Consider the following 25880-nt stretch of genomic DNA (forward strand, 5'->3'; position numbering starts at 1 on the left):
GGGGATGTATCATTACTTTGTTCCATATTAAGGCTAAAAATACCACCTGACTCTGTACTTCCCTGAGACACAGGTAACTGTGTCTAAGCACTTCAGCCAAAAAAATAAATTTCAGGTCACTTCAGCTCAGTGAATATTCCAGAGCTCAGTAACTTAAACAATTTGGTTGCCTGGATGTTCACAGAAGCTAAAAATGGTTTCTTCTCTTTTGCAATATTTCCAAATATTCCTCATTGATGAGATCCTCTGTGTCACATCTGAGCACAAGTCTGTACAGCAGGACTACACTCACCCAATCTTCACACCCCCTTTAGGGGCTGGGATTAACACTGCTGCTATTCTAACAGATTTTTGCACAGAAAGAGGTTAATTTTAACCACTGCACTGTGCCATATTAAGTTAAGCAAATAATTAAAAAATGGCCTTATAGATAGAATTCTTCTTCTTTTAAATCTCAAATGCTTGTTTTCATCCTTCAAGCTAGCAAACCTTTGGTTTTTTCCCTGAATATTTATTTACATTTCTACACAAAGATCCTGCAAATCTTCCTTTCAACCCTACCAGATACAGTAAGTCACAGACAAGAAGAACCAAAGCAGTAAGAGAAAGCTCATTTTGTTTCAGATGCATTCCCACGAGCTACTGAAGCTCAGCAGAACAGGAGAGCAGCAGACAGAACCTGCAGTCCCACGACCCTGCTTTTTGCATTGTTAGAATTTTTCTTACAAAACATCACTTCTAACCCAATGGGAGCTCCAATATGGATTTTCCTGATTTATTAAATTCCTGGCAGTTCTGTAAACAAATCGGTTCCAAATGTATTTCTTGGCAAGACCTGGGGTAATTCAAAGGAAAAAAAGAAGTATCTTTACTATATAAATACTTTTACTGCGTGTCAGCCTTTTCAAACTTTAATAATAAAAAATAAGCTATTAACCAGCAGGTTACAGTAAGTTCTTGAAAATACCCTTCTACTTTCATGTGTTTTTATAGCTTTCCATATATCTTTAAATACATTTACATAAGTAAATTACAATTTTAAAATGCATTTCAACATATTTAATTTAACTGTGTTGTTAACTTTAACCTAAATTATTAAAAACATGGCAATATTTTGGCATCAGTAATTTTCACTGCTGATCTAAGCATATGTTAAATTAGGTAGTTCTGTGGCCATTTCTGCACACCTGCTCAAAAAAAGGATGTTTCCAGCAGAGTAAAACACCCCTGAAAATTCAAACAGCTCACTTAGCTCTTACTGCACTTGCAGTAGAGTGTAATTAATATCCCTCAGACATCTCACTGCATCCAGCCCAGGGGCCCAGATACTGAGGCTGAGATCTGCTGCTCCACTGGCCTGTGTCACTGTAGAGAGGTTTATTTAGTTAATTTTATGAGTAATAATCCATTTAAAACAATTTAACTTTCCCTCTTTAATCAAAAAGCAAGTTCAAAATTCACATGCAACTTTTTACTAGGAAATATGAAATATGAGGGCTTTTTCAGCTATTTAAAATACAAGTAAACCTTTTCCAGCACTGTAATACAAAGACTGTTAAGAGTGTGTTTAATGGAGCTGCTTGACTGTCCATACTTGTATCACATGAGAGTACAATGATATAGGAGATAAGGTGGATGATTATGGGCACATCTGGGGAAAAAACCCAGAGGAAAAACCCAACAGGCATGATTCAGCACTGGTGGCAGCACACAGGCCAGAGAAGGCAGGAGGACACACATTATCTGTTCCCTTCCTTTTCTACCCACCTGGCTATTTTATTTTATTGCTTTGCTCACTATGGAAGGTGACTACAGACTCCTGCAGGTGCCATTTTACATTTGGTTAATATTTTTGAGATTGTCTCTGCAGCCACAAGAGGCAAACCCTTTTTATTATTATTATTTTTAATTAATGAAGACTGAGAATCTGAAGAAGGGAAAAACATCTGTAGCAGGCTGTGTGCAACTAGAAATCTGGACACATCATGGGGATCACACCACTGCTCCCAGTCCCTGATAATGCACTGTGATAAATTAGTTTAGCTCCCATGCCAGCAGATTTGTGGAGGAAGCTTTTACTGCATGAAAATTTTAAGTGGAAATTTATATATACTGATTGTAATGAACATTGGTTAATGTGTATTTCATATGGTACCCTTAAAAATGTTTAGCACAAAAAGCTACAGATGGGACATTTTCCTAAAATACTCCTAGAAATATTGCAATCTATCGTGCTAAGTTTCACTGAAACTCATTTTCTTTGTTGGAAATTAAAGAAAGACATTTGAAGCAAATGTACAGTGATCATATCATCACTATAGCTGCAAATGTTTATTTGCTGGCATCCTGGAAATAGCAGAGACTCAGTACTCTAGCACCCCAGAGTGCCACACACATCACAGCCCATTTCCTTCCTCAGTGCTAAATACTTATTGTTGATTTTGAGTTCTGCCTGGCAGTCAATTAAATATCTTCCTCACTTAAAAGGAGAAGAGTTTGCCCAGTGTGTTAATGACAGCCTCTGCTTTCCAGGCTCGAGCCAGAAATTACCATTATCTCCTGCTCTACAACACAAAGTTGTGATGGATCTGAAGCGACCAGAGGCTTCCCACATCTTAACTGGATCTTCCACAAACCTGAATACTGGCTGCAAAAAAGGAAAATCATCCAGCAGTATATTAAGAGAGCAACTATCACGTTGGCTGTAATGTCACAGTTTTATTTCATAGTGGAAAAAACACCACTTTCTCCAAACTGACTCTAAAGTTTCTCCTCAACTTGTGTCTGATTATTTTGGGATTCATTCTCTCTTTTGTTGTAGGTTTTCCACAGTGAAGATGGGATTATAATACCACAAGCCAACTTCCTTTATGCTATTCATCAAGTCATTCTCTGTAGAAATGAAAAATTAACTCGTTTAAATTAAGTTTATTTTAAAGGTATAAGCATTAGTCCTGCTGATTTTTGCTGTCAGGAATTCCATCTGGAAACACACTTAGAAGACAACAGCAATTTTTTAGGACTAGTCTGAAACTCTATATGATCCAATGGAAAGGAAATAAAACTGCTCTGAAGAAAGTTTTGTCTGTTTTTTGGCAATGACAAAGTACCTAATCAGCCAAGCTCTGACAAAACTATTCCCATATGAATGTCCAAAGGAGCCCTGTGAAGCTACCCCAAAGTTCCCTTTAATTCTCCAGTCCACACAAATACCAACATTCACATCTGCCACTGCTTCAGACAGAACTTCATTCCAAAATGCAATTATCCCACTGACCTTCTGCCACTCTGGAAACGAGCAAGTCTGTGAGCCTGTGTTCTATAATCACATTTTTGTCCTAATTGTTGCTTTAATACACACAGGCCTCATACACAGGCCTGGAATCCAGTCTTGATATTGCCCTTTATTAGATTTCAGAGAACTTCCAGTAATAATGTCATTATAGTGAAGAAATGTTCTCATGACACAGTAGAGGCTGGATGAAGAAGCTGTAAAGAATTTTTTTACTGTGCAACCTTCCACTTTCAAAGGTTACTCCCCACATTCTGAATATAAGGTGAAAGAGTTCAATGGAAGACTACAAAAAAAAAAAAACCAACAAAACTTGTGAGGTTGTAAGGAATGGGTGTATGCAGCCCACATACTTAAGTCATTACACATCACCTACAGGGTTTCAAAGCTTTTTAAAAGAGCAAAGAGGAAAACCCAAAGCAGCCACAGCCCTTGCAGATGTACTGCAAAGAGGTAAATGACCTCTAAAACACTTGGCCAATTTAAACTTTCAATAGTCCTCAGCAAGGAACTCAGTGGGTTCTTTATTTCTGTGACTGTCTTCTTTCAGAACTCAGGATGGATCAGTGCTTTCAGCCATCACTGAGCTGCTTCTCAAAGCCCCACTGCAGTTCTGGGTTTATGCAGTTTGCTCACCTGTAAACATTTTGGTAACTGCCTTACTCTGCTTGCGGGCAGAACAGAGGAGCAGCAGCCAGGGAGGGAAGAACTCGAAGTGGGCAGCTAAAAGCTCTGCTATTGTTCCTGCTAAACTGGGACCAGTGTGTTCTCCCTCGGAAAGGTTGCAGCCCTCATCGACTGAATCCACCAGCAGGAAGAGGCTCTGCTGAGGGGGCTTCATTCCCAGCAGAGGGAGCAGAATGCACCTGTGAGGAACATGAGAAAAACAACACAAACAAATCAGTATTTTAGATACATTTAACAACACATTGGTTATCAGAGAGTCATTCAAGTCAAAGCTACAACCAACATAAATTGCAATGTTACCTTTTAACTAGTCTAAGGATTTTTTTTAGATAGTTACTGCAGAAAATCCTGAGTTAGACTGAACTAACAGACAGTTTGAACAGGCAGGAATGTAATTCTTGCTTAGGCACTATTACCTGGAAATGAATTTATAATTTATGACATACTTTAAAACAATTTAATATTGTTCAAGGTTCATGAGAAGACTTGGGAAAATGTTGCTCCAAAGAAGTTGTTACTTGGACCAAAGCTTAGGAGATTCATTACTGTTATCTCTGCTGGAGTTATGATTATTGTGTATACTAACAGCATATAATGATTTGTCATGACACAAGAGTCTAAATAAAAGACACATAAGATATCAGAACTCCTAAGAGTTCAGTTCTGAAAGAATAAGAACAATTCCCACTGCAGCTTCACAAACTAAAAGCAAATTAAACTGCCAGCAGAGTGAGGCACTTGGTAGTGACTCTGAGGTATTACCTTTTATTTTAACTGAAGCTGCCAAGTTCCTGCTACTGGAAAAGGATTTTCTGCATCTCCAGGATCAGAACATCTACTCCACTGCATGTGACTGACCAGGAAAAAATCTCAGATTTTCATAGATGTATTTGTGACCCTTAGCAATACTCCACTCTGTGCTGATGTGTGCCTTTTCCCAGATCCTATGGAACTGATGTGCATCTAGCCAGTATTTCCCTGCTCTGCTACTCATTTTTGCCAGACTCAATTATTGAGGCTTGTAACTTGCACTGGCTAAATGATCTTTAAATACACAGGCAAATAACTTTGACTTGGTAGTAACAATATTCAGATCATGACACAAGGTGAGCAAACCATGTATCTAACAGTTGATTCCCTTTTGAAGATGTTGTTCACATCTGTCCAGAAGGCATGCAACATGGTAGCTTTTATTTCATACAAGGCCATAATAATATTTTTTCCACACGTTTTACTGAATAAGTTTATGTTCAGAAGACTTTGGTCATCACATCATTACCTGCCAAGCATTTCAAGTGGAATATAGGTAAACCTTGCCCGTTAATGGAAGAACCCTGCCCACTTCAGAAATGACTCAAAAGCACTGTCAGTGGAATGTTTGTTATTTTCTGACTGAAACAAATACAAAATGGAAATGGAGTGATGCACCTATTCCATCCAACAGTACAACAGAATCTAGTGGAGCAGACCAGGTGATCACACTTGGAGAAACTTCCCCAAAGGTATAAAGAAGAAACACAAATTACTTGTGTTCCAAAAGCATTCTGTATTAAATGGATTTTAAATTCCTTAGCATTCTCCTGTCCCCTGTCCCCCCACCCCCTTTTTTTCTTTTTCAGAAGCCCAGAACTACTGCAGTACCACACCTGCTCACTCTTTCAGAAGATGCCTGAAGTGCAACTCCAATCACTGCTCAGTAACCTGGGAAGTTAAGCAGCTACCAATTTACAGAACAGGAAATTAAAGTAGCCATGAGGTTAAAATTACTTTCCCAAGTGATGCCAATCCCCCAATGAAAGGAGGCAGCTGGAACAGGCTGTATTTTCCACCCCTTCCCTCACCAGGCTGCTGCCTTGCCCCCTCAGCTGTTTATGTCAAGGCACTTCCATGTCAAGGCATTTTCCCTGCAACATTTCTTCTTCTGTCAAAGCCACTTTTCTTTTCACATAGTTCCCTAGATGAAATTACTTTTTGAGTATGAGTGTTACTGTGAGATATTCAAAAACTGTAACAGTACCTTAAATTCCATCTGTCTGACCCTAACAAAAAGCCTGCAAAACATCACTGAAGCATCCAGCAGTGTTCTCGTGTCCGAAGTCACCTGGTGGTGACCAAGAAGAGGTACCCAGGGTGTCTAGGAAAGAGTCCCAGCTCATTCTGCCTCATCCCTGCAGTAGGTCAGATCCAAAGGTTCTCTCTGCCCCAAACAGGGTTCAAACAGATGTCTGGGGACTGCTGTAAGCACTGAGCAAGCAAAGCACTGAGCCAAATTTTCCCAGAACTTACAGGGACCCCAGCAAAACAGGGACTGCCTCAACCAGAGGCTCAGCCTCTGCATTTAACAGCCCTTAACTGAGAGCAATTCCACAGGTTTGTCCAAGTCTCTTGGACAGAACCTGTTTAAGCCTCTGATATCCACAGCAGTCTTAATTTAATTTAATTTGATACCCTTTTGCTCCTGTGCAGGAAGAGGCAGTGAGCAGTTATTCCACAGGCACCTTCTTCTCCTGCCATACTGATGGTGCTCCATAAAAACCCATTCCACAGCCCCTTCTCTCCCTGGGTGCTGCTTTTCCCTCTTCCCAACACTCGTTATTTCTGAATCTTAATCTAAACTTCACTCCCCAGACCATACTCATCTCTGCATCCATATACATGCACGTAAGAAACGAGGCACAATGACTTCTCTTCCAGAAGTGTGGACACCCCAATTCTTGGCATTATAAACACGTGCAATACAGGCCTTTGCTTCTTACTGATTGCCCAGCAATGTGCTGGTAATAACACCCTGAAAAACATACACACAGGACCCCCAACCAACAGTGAGACTTTTCAAGAAATACAAGTGCTGTGAAGCATAGAACACTTCTGCACTTAAAAAGTTCCAAAAATAAAACCTATGATTAAGTGGAGTCAAAGAGAAAAGACCTGTTCTGATGTGTGCACACCTGGGGATGTACTGCCAGATGGGAACTGGTCACTGAGGTTCCTCTTCTGGGATTTCTCAGCATGGTGAAGTCTCCTGCAGCTGATTATGACTTTGTGACAAAGTGTACCCCAGGAATTACACACACTCACAGACTAGCACAGAGATCATCATCTCTAGTAATTCATCTCTTAGTAGCCTGTACAGAAAGAGAAACTGGTTCCAGCAGTTCTACCCAACTACTGTTAATCTTACGAAGGAAAATGCAGAAAAGAAATAAAAAACCTGAGAACCACAGAGTGGGAAAGCTTTAGGTACAACCCATGGATGTAAATCCAGGGTCTGGTCTCTTCAGAAGTGGCAAATTAGGCAGAGGGAGCGAGTCTGGTGCAGTTCAGTCCCTGATTTTGCAATATCTTGAAGCAACCTGATTTTTCCCTGTCAGTGCTAGGCAGACCTGCAGTCCCAGATGGAGAACACAGAACCTTGCTCCAGGGCAAGAGGCCAGACACCAGCAGAACCAGCACCAGCACTGCCCTGAGCAGAGCCACCATTAGAGACTTCCTACTGCCTGACACAAACGTGGAGGTGATTTTTGCTTATCAGGCATTCCCAGCAGATCTGCTGCTGGAGTGACTCAGAAACCTGAAGAGTAAATATTTTGGTGTCATGGTTGGACCACCTAGAACAATCTGCAAACAGCTCTGCTATTATAAAGGACAGACAACTGTAGCTGAAAATCATTCATGCCTGCTAACAGGAGGAAGATGACACTCTCTATGTATTTTTAAATTGAATATATTTGCCATATGTGCCAACATATACCATATGTTCTGAAACTACTCAGAATCTGACACAGAAAAATCTGTGTCACTACCAAAGGCAGAGAGGAGGCGAGTACTGGAAACAATGCAAACACTTTCCTGAACACATAATATAATATAGTGATTTATTCTACACAAACTCTCCCACTTCTCTTTGGTTTCTTTAAGTGATGGAGAGGTCATCTAGTCCACAGCCCCCCCTACACCTACACCAGCTCTACATCTCTCACCCCCAGAGGTACCAGTCTAAGCATTTTTAAGACTTCCCATGATCAATACTCTGTCTCCCCAAGGAATCTATTCCTGTGCTTCAATATTCTTACAATTTGGAGGTTTTCCCATTCCCCTCACATGTCTAACCTTCACTTGCCACCCTGCAACTGAAACCCTGTACTTCTTGCTCTAGTACTTGTGTAACACAAGGGTGACTAAAGGAAGCCAGTAGGATCCAAAATTGATAACCACTTCCCCCTGCTTGGTCAGCCAGAATATTAAGGAGCACACTGAGAACAAAGAGGCAGAACAGAGCTCAGTGAAACCCACCAGGATGTGCTGTGTCAGTATGGAAATGTGTTGATCCTGAGCCCCCAGGTACAGCTACTCAGCTCTCCTTGCATGTAGCCAAACCCAGCTCTCCCGTGCACACAGCCTGCCTGCTGATCTCATGTAACCATCCAGGACTCCCTGGAGCCAAAACAGACATTTATGGTTCTCCCTGTCTCCCACAAGAAGAAGTTAGATTAGTTTTGTCAAAACCAAGCCATATGTCATACCACATCAGCTGTTTTTCAACTCCTTATCTCGCAGCTGCTTACAAATAGTTCATTTGTTCTGGCATTTTTTGGTTTCAGTTGACATGCTTCTAATTCCCCAGTGCCTTTTTGTCCCTTTTTAAAGCAAGACAGTAAATATACATCATTTTCTTTCATGTCTGAGTTTTCAGCCATCTTGATAAAGGTAACTTGTCCTTTAAAGATAATCAATAACAGTTAATAGACTGATCAGTCTGAAAACATTTCCCCTTCTCCACAGGGGGTTTCTTTGTCCAGGCTCTGTTATTCTGGAATCCTGCTTCTTTGTTGCTAGTATTAATTATGCTATTTTTAAGAACAGGTAACATACAGAATCACTGAACACTTCAGCTTTCTCAGTGACATCAGGCTTTCCTGCCCAGCAAACAGCAGAACACTCGGTGGATACTCTCTTCCTGCTGCTGATGAACATATGGAATCATTTCTTGTTGCCAAACAGAACACACCTGGCAGGGAAAGGCAACAAGGCACTCTCAGCTTTCACTTTTGCTCTCGTTTTCACAGGACACTTTCACTTTCATATTCAGCTGACCTACTTCTTCTCTGCAGTCTTCCTCCTACTGTTTGCATTATGACTCAGGGGTTCAGTTCCACTAAACTAGATATTTACTATCCTGCTTTGAAACAGTGTTCTTTCCAGCTCATTCCTCCCTTTCACTGTTAGCTGTCATGTTCATGAGATCTTCCTACAAATTACCTGAGGTCACCACTATTCCCAAGTCCACTGCTGTTAGTTTTAGTTTTTTAGTTTTTAGGTAGTTTCATTTACAGGCCATAAAAGATAAAACTTCCACCAATTAGCCTTTCAGTAAATATCACACCCATAAATCACAGGTTTTCCAGTGGCTTTTTCTTTATAGTTTATTCTAGAACTAAAAGCAAACACACAATACACAACACAACTCCTAGAAAAATGACTTTTTGAAAACATACCAGTTATACAAGTTATCCTGACATACCTCTGAGCCAGGCCTGGGTACTAATATTTCCAGTTCTGCTTGTTTCCAACATGCCTTTTTCCATGAGTATGAAGCCTCCTGAGGCATTTGATTAACTACCTTCCTTCTCTTCCTTGCTGTCCATCCCATGACCCCACAGGAATTATCCTGTTTCCTCTCTTCCTCTCCTCCCAGTTCATGAGCTTCTGTCTAAGTTGTTTTTTATTTACCCCTGGGATTTGTCATCTACCATCCACCAGTTGTTTAAAAGCTCTCTTATTTAGTAAAAAAAAAAAAGGTAGAGAATGTCAAGGTACCATCAACTGCCTGAGATGAAAACAACAAATCAGACTCACTGGAAACTATTACTAGTTGGAAGGAGAGAACTACCTATACTGCACCTTATTTTCCACCCCTCTACAAGTCAGGGTAACACCTCACTTTGCAAACACTCAGCAGTCTGGAGTTGAAAAGCACCATGGAGCAGTGGGGTACCACAATAAGAAAACTCCAAGTTGAGATATCCAACAGAATGCACAAGAATCACAGAGTTAGTTTCACCAAATGGTCCAGACAAGTGGAATACACTGGCTTTTCAGCTTTGCTTATTAACTGCCTGGTTCCTTGGCCAAATACAAACTGATATTAATTGGTTAAACAAAAGTGTAGCATCCTCTGAACAGTGTTACCTGGACACAGAATTATCCAACTGAACTGACAATCCTGTAGCTTTATCCACATTTGAATTTGTTGGTATTATTCTACATTTTGGAGGTAGACAATTAATTTCTCTCTCCTGCCTCCATTTATGCAGAGCATGAACATAACTGAAGAAACAGATGTTGCTTACATGTAGAAATACTAGCTACAAAACCAAAAAACCAAAAGCCAGGCTATACTCTGTTTACTGAATGGCCAACATGACTCTGTAAGAAAAGGCAACAGCACATGATACAAAACCACTTACTGTTATTACTGCAGTTCAGTCTGACAAACCCTAAATTAATTAGATTTAAAAAAAAAAAAAAGACATTACTTATAGGTAATTGTAGTGCTTAATACCCAAAGAAGAGGTGCTGCAGTGGCTATTTCAGCAGTAAGATGTTTCTTCAGAACAGGGGGGGTTCAATCACCTGCCTAGAGGAACCACAATAAATAACAATATACATTTCATAATCCAGATCACTCCTCATGAAGTTGCTCTGTAGCTGCCTTTCTCATTTCTTGCACATCATCACAAAGCACCCCACACTTCAGTAGTTGAATGGATTGCAGGATTAGACTGTCCAACCTCATTTTCAGGAAATCCTCTGCACAAATACCAGATGAAAAGCTGTTAAGATTTTACCTTACTACTCAAGCACTTAAGACAGCTTTTCTCCTGTGTGTGCAGTACCACACATCCTTTTCCATTTTATTTTCTCAAATAAAAAGGACTATCTCAGCCTTTAATTGCCCTGCTTTAGTTCCTTAGAGGCAACACATGGAGCAGCTTTCACATGTACCATCCAGAATTTTTCTCCCCTCCTCCCCAAAGCTGAATCCAACACCTAACACCAAAACTAAGTCAAGAATTTTGATCACCTTCTATCAACTACAAAGACTTTTTGGTGCTTGCTTGGCATGAAAGGGTCTGCAAACATCCCGTGCATAGAGGACTTTGACTGCAATAGTTTAGCCCCTTCCACTCCATCAGGATCTTCCTTCTTTTCCTGGTCTCATCTTCAACTCCTCCTTCATGGTAACCCACCATGTTTTGATGCCAAGTGTACCAGAAACCTACACACCTAAATTCTTGGCAACACCTCTTTTGCAATACCTCTGAACACTGATATACAGCTCAATCCTCATTTCAACATAATTATATTCTTAAGGTTTTTTTCTGTCACAGTTGCCTGTTTCTTTTCCCTCATAGTTCTTCTTTGTGAGCAGCAATTCTGCAACCATCAAGTTTTTCTGCATTTAAAACATTCCTGATCCTGATGAAGAAGATTTTTCTCCATTCCCAGTGTATTGTACACATTATCCCATGGAAGAAGCCAACACCTCTCAATGCCCAGCTTCACAAACACTTGCAGGAGGCAGTATTTCAAGACTATCTTTTCCCAGTCTATTAGACACACTAAGTCCTTTCTACTTCACAATTCACCAAATCCTTTTCATTTTTTTTCCTTAAAAAGGAAGAAAATAAAAGCAACTTAAACCCTCACACAAGCTATGAAAATGTGCATAGACAGCTGGAGAGAAGGGAAATAATTAACAAGTGTGAATTGCTATGAAGGTCCATCCAACTAAACAGCTTATAGAGAAACCTGTAAGGTTTAAGGCTGAGCCACATAGATTAAAGGCAAAATGTTAATGCCTATGGAAGTAGAAGACAAAAGGTCTGTGTAAGTTGTCATTATTAAAATGCCTCAGGGAAACTTTCTTATGGTAATTTAAACTGAAAAGGTTAAAACCTTAAACGGTTTTATCTGCAGTCTGTACTTCCACCCCATGAAAGGAGAACACAGAGCTTGCTTTACAGAAACACTAACTCTTGCTATGTGACCTGCTAACTCCACAGATTTAAGGGAAAAGCCTAAAGAGAAACATGCCACAAAGTGCTTCAGCTTCAGGCAATGCTCAGCTTTCTAATATGTCTAGAAAGCAGCAGAACACAGCATTTTCTATGAAACCAAGCATCAGTTAAAAGTCTACAGCATCAGTTACACATTAAATAGCAGGGAACAGGAGCTCCAGAGTCAAGATGCCCTCCCAAGAACAAGTTTCTGAAGTACCAATTCACCTTCCTCAGCTTCACTTTCACTGAGCTGGAAATACAAGCCAAGCTGGCAGATTCTTTTTAACCTCTTAGGCACACTCTTACAAAAAGAGTTTCTCATCTCACCCATGAATTGGTACCATTTTCAGGCAGTATCCTGCCTCTATCATTTTAAGTATGAAATAATGCTCCTGAACAATTAAAGCACATTTACTAGAAATGTCTATAATACACATGACAAATATGTAAATACTTATAAATTAACTAGCTTATACCACACAAAAGTGAAAGTCAACACAGAAACTACATTCATAATTACCTGAACTGCTGTAACAAGTAAGCTACTGAAGGCAAGCAGGGTTTACCACCCATTTAGCATCACTACACTGGAGTTGCTCTCATGGTCAGAGTACACAACCACACAGGAGAGAGGACTCAGGGTCAGTGCATTACTGTGTCTTGCACTGTTCTTTCTTTCATTCAGTCTTGTTTACCATGTTTCTTCATTAGCTCTCAAGAGATCTTGCAGATACCTGCTTCCGTGTAGCAGCTTCCTATAAAGAGCTGTAAAAGGCTCTGCTGTGAAGTCTGTCTGCTGTTTTTAAGGTTTTCTGCCTCTCCCTACACCATCACTGAGTGGAAGCCTCCACAGCATCAGAATCAACCTACTAGGGAGGCACAAACTACAGACCTCTCCATTCCTTCTGATGGAAATACTCTCATGGAGTAAACTTGTCTAAGTTAAAAGCACCTCAGCCACTTGATGCTGAAGGTACGTATTTTTTACACAAACTTGCTCCACCAAAAAATGAGATGCTAAAATCAGATTGCAATTCTTCCATGAGGACTGAGTACACAGCACTGCCAGTGGTACCAAGAAGCACGTGTTCCCATGTTCTGGCATGGCTCTGGTTGACAGTCTTACGTTTTTCTAAAAGCAGAGACTTAAATCCTTTCACAGACGTAGCCTTACATCACACACAACTGAGTGCTGGACATTCCAACATCCAGATGATTCTGTGGAATCTCCAGCTGAGACCAGGAACAGCTGGGTGACCACATAGGAAGAGACCCCAGAGAACCCTCCTTGCAGAGCTCTGCCATTCTCTTGAACAACCCGTGGACGTGCTACAGAACATCTGTGAAGAGGTTCCCAACACAAAACAACTTCATCCCTGAGCTTGCTCTCAACTGGAAATGGTTATGGGGCTCCTACTAAAAGGAGAATTAATTTTGTACCAGACCAGGCTCCTCTGGGAAAGGATCCTACCAGCTGTAGGATTCTAGTCCTGAAATGAGGGACGTAGGAACAGACAAAATTCTGGGAAAGTACAGAAGCAGAATGCTGCATATTTACACATCTAAAATGTTGCTAGGAAGACTGCCCTTTGGATTCAGAAACCTCTGTGGCTAAGGGACTTTTTTAATGTCGCATTCTTAGGTGTGTCCTCTGACTAGCAAGTTGGAACTATTTACTTTAAAGGTGAGATGAAAGAGAATCAAGAAGTATTCAAATACATAAAAGGCTGTCCCCAGAAAGAAAAGAAAGAACCTATTCTCCAAGTCTCTGGAGAACACCGTTAAGTAGTAACAAGCTGAGATTTTAGCAAGAAAAATACCTCTGGTTGCATACACAGAATTTCTTTTCTGGTAAGAATCAGGAAGTGTAAGAGCAGATGAAGCAACCATATCTCAGAAACAGACTTGGTTTCTTCTGCCTGGGGAAGGAGATGGACTTGATTTTCTGAGGTTCCCTTCCAAATGGCGAGGCTGCAATGAGTCACTCGGCACACTGGAACTCCACATGTGGTAAATGAATGAACACACTGGAAATTTAACACCTTTCTTTTTTAAAGGGTCTTGTAAATGAATTCATTATGCATTCAGACCTTTCTTCACATGGAATATGACACAGTTAGACCTTGCCTTTGTTTCTACCATTTACAGCTCTACTTTCCTAGGGCCTGACAAGAGATCTACATTCACACCCTCTCTGTAAACGCTGCAAATCTACAGCTACCAAGACTGTCCCCAAGAAGCAGAGAAAGGCTGCATGTAACAGCCCCTTCCAGAAGATAGGAGAAAAATACAGAGATAATTACAGACAGTCTCTGAGACTTGGATGAGAAAAGTCGAGTAATTTCTTCTCTCTAAAAAGGGTAATACTGAATTATTAATAGAATACTTGTAGAATACATGGATAGGAAACCCAGCAGCTTTTGAGTGCCCAGCAGCCCAAGCTCAGGCATTTGTAACTGTGCCCAATGTGATGCCCCTCAGATAATTTTATTTTTTTAAGCTCTCAAAAGCTCATGTTATAAAAGACTTTTACCAAATGCATTTCATTTAAAAAGTAAAAACAAATGCATACTACCACCTGAGCAAAACTAATAGTGCTTATTTTAGAGCAGTAAATAGAACTTTGGGTGCAGAGGATGAAGTGGGCTTAATTCACTAGCAAGGAAAACTCAAAGTTTGTAAAGTATCAAAGTCAGGATACTTTAATCTCTGGTCTCTAATTAATCTCTGGCTTCCCCACAGTAATGGTACTGTGGATTTGAAAGTTTGTTGGCTAAAAATAATGCAAATGTAAACAGTTAAGGGGAAGGGAGCCAGGGAGAACTAATGAGGAGCTGGTCTTCAACTTCTCAGATTTACTCCAAAAAACACTTGAGTTTTTGCAATTAAGAATAAACTACTCCAAAAAAAAAAAAAAAAGCTTACTAATTAACTGTTCAATAAAGCCTACCCCATCCATGATAACTTTTATTACATTACTGGCTTCAACAGTCATGCAAGAGGTCCTAAGAAGAACAGCTTCTTCACACCTCATCTCTTATCACATACAATTCAATGTCTAAACCCCTTTCTTCATCTATGCTAAGTAAATGTCAAGAAAAATGAAATTCCAGTATTGCAGCTTCAAAGTGTTTGGACAACAGTCACAGTCTGCTGAACAAACTTGCATTTTCCTGTACTGTCATACAAGCAATCCAGAACTTAAAGTAAAACCTCTTTCTCTTCCCATTTAGACAAGGGGAAAAGCTCACTGCTTTCTTGCAGGTAAAAGCACCTATTTGCAACTTTCTGATGATGCCTCACTCTTGTGAGAAACAGGGATTAAAAAAGAAAAAGCTAAATGAGTAGCATGGAAAGCCAATACAGATGAAAGGCTGGGGCAGGCAATACTTGCCAGCATTGGTTGACAATCCTAGGGTGTTTTTTACTCTGAATTCTGCTGTTTATGAGATTTCCATCATATTGCCAAACAACCACCAGAGGCTTGATCCTTTGGAGCTCTCCACCAAACAGGTAAAAGTAACTTTAAATAGATAACAACTGCTGGCACAAGATGTGTTGTACTTTGCTGCTGTCCAAGCCAATGACTCACAGAAGGCTTTCAGTTTTAATCAACATAAACCCCTGCTTCAAACATGCACTCAGCATAAAACCTTACCTGACCTCTCACACTTATCATCAAATCTCCAGTGATTTGCATGTGCTAGAGACCTATGAGCTGCCTGGCTGTATCCCTGAACACTGCTGGGCACTGGCACTGCACTGCAGAGCTGGGGTGCACACAGACCAAAGGAACTACCCCGTGGATAAATACTCCTTGGAGAAAGAGGGCGAGGAGAAACCGCAGCATCCAACAATTCCTTACTGTCCTTCTCTTAAAGTTTTGGTGTGGATGTCTCTTGCCACCTCTGCAGCTGGGTTAACTCTATGAGGTTTCCCTGTTTCAAACAGGAGTAGCAGACATCAGAAACAGAAGAAAAATTGTGGTTGTCTGGGAACCCACAGAAGGAACCATGACACTGAGTTTAGCATCAGCGTGCTCAGAAACCCAACTGGTGCCCTTTCTGAAGAAAGGATACTTAAGTTCTGGGGCAGAGCTTCTGCTACATTCATTTTTGACAAAGAAGATGTAACATCAACTTGAGAAGACTTCTATGAAGTTCTTAAACACAAATTGGGTCAGCAGGTTTTCTTTCTTTTAAATTGTTCTTTTCTTGGGTCTCCACTTGTCAGGTGCAGCTACTTCCACTGAGATGCAACTTCAGGAATGCAAATCAGTGGAAATCTGAATATAAAGCTTCAGCTTCCCTTCTTTGACCAGGCCATCTTAAAGTGATATTAGGAATACTTAATTACTGAGGTTCTACAACACTTCACAAGTTAAAAAAGAACAAAAAACCCAAACCCAAACATTTGAACATCACTGACCCAAGCTCAATATGTAAGAAGTGCAAAAGCCTCTCAAGTTTTGCAGTGTCTGGAACAGACATGCAGAGGACAGCAAGAGCTTCGTATGGGAGTGATAGCAGAGCTGCACCAACCTATGGGAGATGTGGAAATTCACCATTTCTGGTATCATCCACTTTCTGGGCTGTGAATTAACCAAGCTCTGCCTTCCACCACTAATCCCAACTGTAGCACAAGACATGGGAATTATGGCCCTTCCCCTATTGTCTGAAGGTGGTTAACGTCCTCTCCTTTTCTGAAAAACATAAACCAGGATCATAAGGGTTTTAAAGGTCTTTTCACAGCTTACTCTGCACAAATTTCAGTGTTATCCAGGGCTTATATCACAGTTCCTGCAGGTCCTCATGGCCCTGGATAACTGATAGTCACCTGGCTTCCTACCAAGCACTGCAAATACAAACCAAAACCTACCCCAATCACAACCCTACAGATAACCTTGAAAAATTTGGGTTATTCTGATTTTCACTTTTCTATTTAAACAGGAAAGAACAGCCTAACAGACCTTTTCAATAAATTATTTGAGCTTAATACATTATTTCTTCTTACTTGAGCATTTCCTTTATACTTTCTTCTTCGCTTTGACCTAAAACTTCAATGTGAGGCTTCAAACATCTCCCTGATCTTTAGGACTGCTTTCTGCTCCAGTACTGCAGGCTTGAGAAAAAAAGTGCCTCCAAAGTGGAGCTGCAAGTAGCAGCTCTTTTCTCAGCTGCCAGCACAGAAATAAATACTTGTTAAATACATTTCTATAGATCAGCCCTTCAAATCTGCACGATCTGCCCCTGAAAGAGTTTTCAGGGCACATTAAGTTTATAAATACATGAGAATGTATTCAACCAGGAGAGAAGTCTGAACATTCTGGGTCATCACTTGCACATGGTGTCACGATGACCATCAGGGTTGCTGAAAATCTCCTGTAAAACATTCTTCAGAAAAAGATTCACTACTCTAAGAAATGAATTTCATATTGTTTATAAATGGATATGTTATAAGGCACTAAAGTTTTCCTTTCTTACTATTTCTAGGACAATTAGCACAAAAAAAGAATGGTGTGATCTTGTTTAGCACTTGGGAACAGAAGTCTGCATTTTAGTTCACAAATACACAGCTTGGTCTGGAGCAGCCATGCAAACTGAAGGATAAATTTGTCAGTGTCTTTAAAGAAAGATTTTCTCCCTCTTCTGCTGACTAAAGAAAATAAGGTGAAAATCAATGGAGCACTGAGATGAGAGCTTTATGCTGTTTCAGTGCCTTCACACAATGAGAAAGGCAACCAGCTGACAAGCAAGTCTTCCTACAACTCATTGCATGTGACAACAACTTAACAGAAAACATGTATAAACACACCAGAGCAGAATCCTGAAGTGCTCAGTGGCAAGTCTTAGAAACCATGGAAAAAACTAAGTTACATTTTTGTTAAACTTTCTCACCTGTTTTATGTATTGATAAAAGTTCAATTAACAAATGCTCAAGGTGAGGAGTGAGCTGCCAAGTTCCTCTTGTTTGTAGGCAGTGATTGTATCATCCAGGGAGCAGAACAAGCTCACAGCACTTCTGTCAACAGCCATCTCCTGGTCTCCTGCCACAGTGCTGAAAACCTATATTCCCCATACAGCACCTTGTCTCCAACACCTCATCTCCCTTAATCTGAAACACGAGAATGAAGACTCACTACCACAGCTGCTTTTGGGAGCAAGGGCTCAGGGTAGGTGGGCAGCAAGGGAATACATAAAGGTCAAAAAAATAATAAAAAAACAAAACAAAGACAAAAAAACCCCAGAAAAACAACAACAAAAAAACCCACCAAAAAAAACCCCACCTCCTTGACTAAAGTTGTTCTACTACAACATAAAACTCTTTTTAGAATAACAATGGTTCACAATCACTGCTGCAAAATTTGAGGAGGACTCGTACCAGATGTTGTGTCATATTTTATTTTTCCAGTACAAAAGCAAGAAACCTGTATAGTGACCTAAATACTCAAACAGCCCATCATTAAACCCTGTGCTCATAAAAAGCAGTCATATCTAAAAAGCTGAGTCTGACTCACAGGGCCTTTTTATATTCCTATAATGCATTTTGGTCTAAGGACATTTACCTAACTCCTGCTCTTCAGAGTAAGCCAATCATGTTTAAACAGAGGGAGGATTCCAGATCTCACAGAGAACTTGCCTAATGAGTAAGATATCGTTGTAACAGACTTCTAAACATAAATGGTCTCTTACTCACCAGATTAATCCACTTCCCTTATTTTAAAAGACTGCCAAAAGTGAGATGGCCAGCCCACTATTCCATTTATAGACACCTGATTTCACTCAGATTTTATAGCCATGAGAAGGGCTTAAAAGTTCTGAAATCAGACCCTTAGCTGCTAGAGGTTGCAACTTCACTTAACAAAGAGAAATCCAGAATTAGTCTTGTTTTAAGACACCAGACTGAGAACAATGAAGACATGCATCCTGTTTATTCAGTGGGTAAGGACGGAACAGGCATCAGAACTGGAAGAGCTTTTACACCACCAGGACAATACAGCAGGCACTACAGTCCAACCTCAGTACTTACTCACTCAGCCTTAGCCATCCAGGAAGAAAATGAGAGAGAATAATTTCTTGATACTGCAAACATTGTCCAACAAAGCCTGAATCAGCACAAAAGGTTCCATCACTACACAATGCCAAGGAGCTTCAGTTTCACTCATATACCAGTCTCGTAGTAGCAAGAAACTCAACTGAAGCTTGAGACAAGCCCTGTCCCTTCTGAATCTTCACTGTGACCAAAACAAAGACAGACAGATGCTTGTGAAGGCTGTGCTCAGGACATCACACTCTTCTAAGTGAGCTATGGACATAGACTCTTCATGTACACATTAGCAGGAGCCTTACAGAAACAAAATTCTCAATTCTTCAGACATACTGAAGACACTTTGGCTTGAAAACTAAGTAAATAAGCACCTTCACTCTGCTTAGCTGACAAAGCTTCTAAGGGAGAGGGTGAGCCCCCTTGATAACCTTCTGATCCATTCCATACTCTGGAGTGCCTGTTTTGATAGCAGCCATAAAGATCTGATGCAGCCAGAAGTAACACAAGGAGTTAATTGACATTTTCCTACCACATATTTTTAGATAAACATGAAACCAGTGTGCTGGATCAGACCCAGAAATCAAACGGTCTGGTTTCCTCTTAGACAGAGGACAATATTGGAAGCTTTTGTGAGGGTCATGTAAGCTCTGGTTTGGGTCTACAAAGGACAACTGCACTACCTTTATGGCACACGAAGGCCACTCAACTCACTAGGTATTTTCCACTCTGAAATCAACTACTTTAAAGTCATTCCAAAACGCTAGCTATAGCCAAGGGTACCAATATACAAATAAATTCACTATGAATAATACATTTTGCTTACAAAGTAAATATTCATTTATGTCAGCTCTAAGGACAGACTTAAGACTTTTTCCACGGTGCGTCTGCAAGCTCTGACAGAAGCCAGCATTTTCATAATTTGGGTTTTCTTTTCAGTAGGGTTTTTTTAATTTATTTTTACCTTTTAAATGCTTCAGCAGGGTTCCTCTCGCATTCCCCGGGCTGCAAGAGACTCTGGATAGCAGGATCTCTCAGTTTGTCCTCGTATCCCTGGATGAGTCCACTGCGGCAGATCTGTGCCACTAAACCTCTGATAAAGCCTCCAACACAGAGCGTGTCAGAGTCCTGGGCCCTGCAGAAATGGAAGGCCAGGGCCTGACGATGCAAGGCTCTCTGCAGGTTCCCAGGTGAGCTTGGCCACAGTAACTCAGTGCAGAGGGCTGTCTTCCCACTGCCAGGCCCTCCTACCAACAACACACCCCAGGCAGCTCCTCTCCCAGAGATGACGCTGGTATTACTCCCAGAATTCACCACAAGAGATGGTTTGTTGGCAGCACCACTGCTGCAGTTAGCTTTCTCCTGGAGGCAGTGCTGAAGCTTGTGGAAAACCCACTCCCTACAGTAAAAGGGCTTTCCCTGCAGCAAGCTGGTTTGAGCCATTTTATAAAGCTTCTCCTCTTGGATTGGTCATAAGCAGCAGGACACCTTCAGCATCTCAGGGCAGGGAGATGAGACACATTCATCTGGCAGAGAAAAACCTTCTGCAGAGAACTTGAGAGGTTAAGGTAATCAGTTAACCTTTCTGATAAACTTTAACAGCCTCTTCCCCGGAAGGGTGTCACTCCATGTGCAAGCTTTGTGCTGGGGAGCACAACACAATCACAGTTCGGCTGACATCACGAAGCCACGTCTGGTACCAAGGCTCAGCAGTGCTCCTCAAGTGGCTCAAGAGCTCACACAGCTCCATGGCTGCATCTGCAGCTCATGCAGTGGTGTGTGTTCCCAGTGCACAGGAGAGACAACACATCTGGAAAAACTGAGGGAAAGCCAACTTCTCAGTGCACACTAAATGCCTTTCAGCTCTAGGCAGCAATCTCTCTGGATGCACATAATAAAACGTTCCTGCTAAAAAACGGAACTTGTCAAAGAAAGTGACTTTTCTTCAGAGTTGATATACACACCAGGAGGGTGGGTGAGTACCCATGGCTGAGAAATGGTCAGTGTGGAGAGAGATCTGTGCAGACTTCATACATCTGGGCGAGTGCCTGAGAAGTGCTTCAGATGATGGTTTCTCATACAGTATGGAGGACAGGAAAAAAACAACCCAACACGTTTACATCTTCTTACTCCAATACATTCATAAGTGTCTTCTTCAGGAACTTGGATTCTTACTGAACCTGTTCTCAGGTATCTTAATCGCAAGATGTCAGAAGAGACAACATCTTCCCCTAGAGCTCTGAAATAAAGAAGAGAGCACTTTTAACCCTACACGCAAGCATAACCCAGTCAATTGCAAATGCAGACAACAAAGAATAAAGGGCTGCTATTATTTATTTTTGCTTACACTGCTAACGCAAGCTCATCTGAAAAGGTATTTTAAAGAAATTTCTTGTTGCGAGGTCCAACCGGCCACAAATAAGAAAAGGTAACAAGAAACAACAAGCAGATGTGACAGCAGTCTGGGAACCATCAGAGCAGTGAGCCTTTCATTTTCTCCTCAGGAGAACTGGATATACCCCTTCGCCTCAGAAACGTCCTCCCTGACAAGGCTTCATCCCCGAATTCTCCCTCATTTTCCTACTGCCGGCTGCAGGGTTTGCTTGGGGTTTTCTGTGGATTTTTTTTTTTTAAGTTATTTTGCTGCCGCCGGCTCTTTGCCCAGGTCTTTGTTCGTGCCGGGCCGGCAGCGGGGCTCCCGGGGGGCTGCGGGTCACGCCGTGACACCCCCGCCGCCTCTGTCACGGCTCCGCGGCACCCCCTCCCCACACAAAACCCTTTATTCCGGGCTGTGCTTCAACCCCACACTCCGGTGTGTCTCTCACACACACACACCAGCCTCAGGACTGACTCTGGCAGCGCCCTGGCAGCCCCGCCGTCCCCCTGAGCAGAACCCCCAGGTCAAGCCAGCAGCTGGGACCCCCCCCGCCCTTCTCCCCCTTTCCTCCGCCCTTCATCTGCTCCTCACACCCCCGACGCGGAGCACACACCCGCCCTACCCCCGGCCCCCTCCCCCAGCACATACACACACACCCGGATCCGCACAAAGATCCCGGGCACCGCACCCCCACCCACCCCGCAGAGGCGGCCGCTCCCCGCCGGCAGACACCCACCAACCCCCGCACAACGCCTCGCAGGGCTGTCAGCCTCCTGCCCGCTCCAGGCGGCAGGCACGGCACGGTATGGCACGGTGTGGTGTGGTATGGCACGGTATGGCACGGCACGGCGCCAGCCTCCCGCAGCCACCCGGTGCAGGGCCCTCCCCGCCGCTGCCCGCTCACCTCCGCCGTGGCCCCGGCGGCTGCCGCTGCTCCTCCAGCCTGGCCCCGCGGCGGCTCTGCGCGCTCCTCCTCTTCCTCCGGGCCCTTGGGCTCCCGCCCCCGGGCTCCTCCGTGCCACCGCCCCGCTCCGCGGCTGCCTCAGCCCCTCTGCTGATCTCCTCGGCGCCTCCTTCACCCTCCTCCGCCCGGACCGCCCCTCGCACCTCCCCTTTCCTCCCCAACGCGTGCGGCGGCGGGAGGAGGAGGCGGCGGCGGAGGGAGCGGGGAGAGGGGCGTAGGTGCCGCCCGGCATCTGGGGAGAAGTAGTCCTGGGCGGAGGGAGACGGGCGGCGGGGGAGCTTGCAGACTTGGACCCTCACAGCCGCCCGCACCCCCACGGAGCTTTGTCCGGGCCCCCCGGTTCCCCCCGGGACCCTCCCGGCGCGGCCCTGCAGGGGGCGGCAGCGCCGCTGCCTCTGCCCGGGAGGGAGGCGCCGAGGCGGGCGGGGAACGGAGCGATGAGGGGCGACGGCGGGGACAGCTGAGACCGGGGCTTGAGGCCCGGCCCTGGCCCTGCCGGCACGGGGGTAACCGGGACGGGACGAGCCAGCCCGGTCCCTCCGGCCCCATCTTATCCTCCGGCCCGGTCCCGCTTCAGAAGTTGTAAAATAAAGGTTCCTGCTGGGAAAAGGCAGCCCCGGGGCTCCTCCCGTCTGATCCCAGCTCCGGGGTGGCAACAGCCCGACAGGCCCACCAACGCCAGAGTCAATTTTCTGCCTTTCTAACCAAACTCGGGCCCTTTTTGGCTTTTTTGCTGCCTCGCACCCTCTCCTTTCCTCGCCTGCCCCTAACCAGCCCGCTCCGCTCAGGACTTCACGCCGGCAGTGGGGAAGGCGCAGTCTCGCAAAACACACGAAGCAATTTTGAAGGGTTTTTTTTCTTTTCCCCACCCCTGGCTTCTGGCGATGCGCACATGTGAAAATAATGGTTAAAAACTGCCTGGGGCCCCAGGGTCCGGTCCCAGCTGGAGGGATGGGGAGCAGCCGTGTCTGACACCGCCTTACTACAGTGACCCTGGAGCTCCGCAGCCGGGAGATCCTGACAAAACCTTGGGAATGTGGGCATTAATCTGGGAGAAAATAGGGTAGAACGCACTCCTGGGTACCTCGGAAAACTCCCGTGAAGCCCCCTCCGCTTCTGAGCAGAAGGGGAAAGTCTCCTTGTGGCTAGCAAGGGAAGGATTTTCATGGAAACCTTCTCCCCTTGGAGCTGACTGCATTATTTATGATAAAGCACTTTTCCATTTACTGTTGGATCAAGGTCTTGATGGTTACTAAACAGGGCCTGCGTTTTAGCACAGCTCCGCACAGTTTCATGTGCCAGGTAATTAAAGGTATTGTGATGTACACACTGAATATACCCCTATGATACAACAGGGTGATTTAGGGCCCTTGAGGAGGCATCCCGAGTTCTTTGTAGGAGCAAAATGAAATTAAATAAATTCAGTTGGTATATTGAAGAGCTCGGAAAAACAAGTCTGCCTGCTTCTGAAAACCAGTAGAACAAGTTTGAAGAACCTTTGGAAGCAACGCATTGCAAACTTGCAGAGCAATGGGGAGTGGGGGAGAAACAGAAATAAGATTAGTAGTAAGAAAAAAACTGTATGGTTGTTTTGGGGTGGTTTTTGGCTTTTTTTTTTTTACTATTTTTGTTTTGTAAGCTTTTTCACTTGGGTGCATCTTGTTAACCATGCACTTCAGGCACATTGTCTTCTATAGGTGTTTGGGTTGTTTTTTTTCCCAGCTGCACCTCCCTCCCATTTTAAAATGTTGTAGAAACTCAAGACTTCCAAAACTGATGCTAATAAAAGTTCTAAGAGACCTTGAACTGCAAGGTCTTTTCTATTTTCTTTTTTTGTTTTGTTTTGTTTAGCAGTAAAGGAGTAGAGGTAGATAACATTTGGAGTGATGGGATTGCAGATGTAATCAGCTGAGTTGGCTGGGGACAAAACAGAGGTTGACTGACAGAAAGAAACTGTAAAAAAACTTACAAGAAATAACTGCAGACTCAACACCATAAGAGACAGATCTTGGGCACAGGCTGATAGATGACCCCAGGAAAAAAAAAAAAAAAAAAAAGAAAAAAAAGAGAAGGAAAAAAAAGAAAAAAAAAAAGATGAATCTGGGCAGTGATGAGATCCAGGGGAAAGCGTAGATTCCACTTTCCTGATGGCCAAGACCCAGAGGAAAACCCAGTTTGCATTAAAAAGTGCTGTCAGATTTCACAGCATCTGATGTGATTATACCACAGCAGGAGGAAGGATGGCTTGGTTTGCTGAAATCAGAGACATTTGAATATAATCACTGTGGAGTTCCCGATAAGAACTGTAACAATAGTAACCTTCCCAGGCTTTCCATACTTAAATCCTCCAACCAAACAGATAACAATAATTAGATTTTAGCTGGGACAGAGGATACAAAATAACCACCCCCACAGAACTAACTTGTGGATACTGCCTCTGAGCAAAGCTTCCCTTCAGGATGAGAAGCATCAAGTACTTGTGGGAATGACAAGGAAAGAGAGGGAAATATAAGCAGGAAAAAAGTGGAGCCGGCCTACAAGGCAGTGACACTGATATCATGGTAGCATTTCTAGTCTTGGCCTCAAAGGGCAGGAAAATATTGCAAGTTCTGCTCACGACAGACACACTGGGTTCCAGAAGGATAAATGTGGGACCTAAAGGTGAAGGTTGGCATTGCATTGATCCCTCAAATTATTATTAGGACACAAAAGCATACAGAGACTTCTGATGATAAATCCGTATTTAAAACAAATATTGCCTAAAACAGTTCAAAGGGTTAAAGAAATGAGATTATTGTGAAGTAAGAGGCACAGCAGCATTGCCCAGGATCTTTTGTCTGTACACAAAAAGCTACCACCTTGAAGTCAGCCTGCAGAAGCAAGGAAGGCATTTTGTTATCGAGTTCATTTGCATGGTACCTCCTGTGTGTAAGATGACAGCTGAGATGACATCATCTGAGTGAGTTATTATAGCTAAGGGTCAGATATTACTGATACAATTGTGCAATGCTGGAGTTAACGAGACAGTATCAGGATAAGAACCAAACCTTATTTTGTGGTTTTGTATGACTTGGTTTGACATAGATAGTAAACCAACCATGATATAATTGGTTGCAACCTTACAGGCTACAAGACTGACAGATAAGGCCTAAAAAAGATGCAGAGAATATGAAACAGATCAAAATCTGTTCTCTGAAAAAACCCTCACTTTTCTTTTAGCTTCAGCACTCTGAAGCTGTAGCAACCTTCCTGCTTAACCTAAGCCCTGTTGCACCACCTGGTAGGTTTCTGTGATGCATGGTTGTACATGAAGTTCTGTCCTTACATAAATACCAGTTGAAGCTCAGAAATGAGATGAAACTTTGGTAGAAAGATTGCACAAAACCTTGTAACAATACAAAGTCTGTGCTGACACCTGAGGTTAATAAAAAAAACCTGTTATGCTTTCTAAAC

General features: G+C 42.8%; 1 protein-coding gene across 1 annotated transcript in view; it reads right to left on the reverse strand.

Annotated features, from left to right (window-relative positions):
• The window catches only part of ANKRD50 (ankyrin repeat domain 50), a 31695-nt gene extending 9233 nt beyond the window's left edge, over positions 1-22462 (reverse strand). Inside the window, exons 1-3 of the mRNA XM_030450725.1 lie at positions 22368-22462; positions 20051-21325; positions 3929-4158 (exon numbers count right to left, since the gene is read on the reverse strand). Of these exons, the coding sequence (XP_030306585.1) occupies positions 3929-4158; positions 20051-20529 (709 nt within the window). The 5' untranslated portion in view covers positions 20530-21325; positions 22368-22462. The remainder of the gene's footprint in view (positions 1-3928; positions 4159-20050; positions 21326-22367) is intronic.
• Positions 22463-25880: the final 3418 nt, after the last annotated feature.

The sequence above is a fragment of the Calypte anna genome, chromosome 4B (genome assembly GCF_003957555.1).
Source record: "Calypte anna isolate BGI_N300 chromosome 4B, bCalAnn1_v1.p, whole genome shotgun sequence".
NCBI lineage: Eukaryota > Metazoa > Chordata > Aves > Apodiformes > Trochilidae > Calypte > Calypte anna.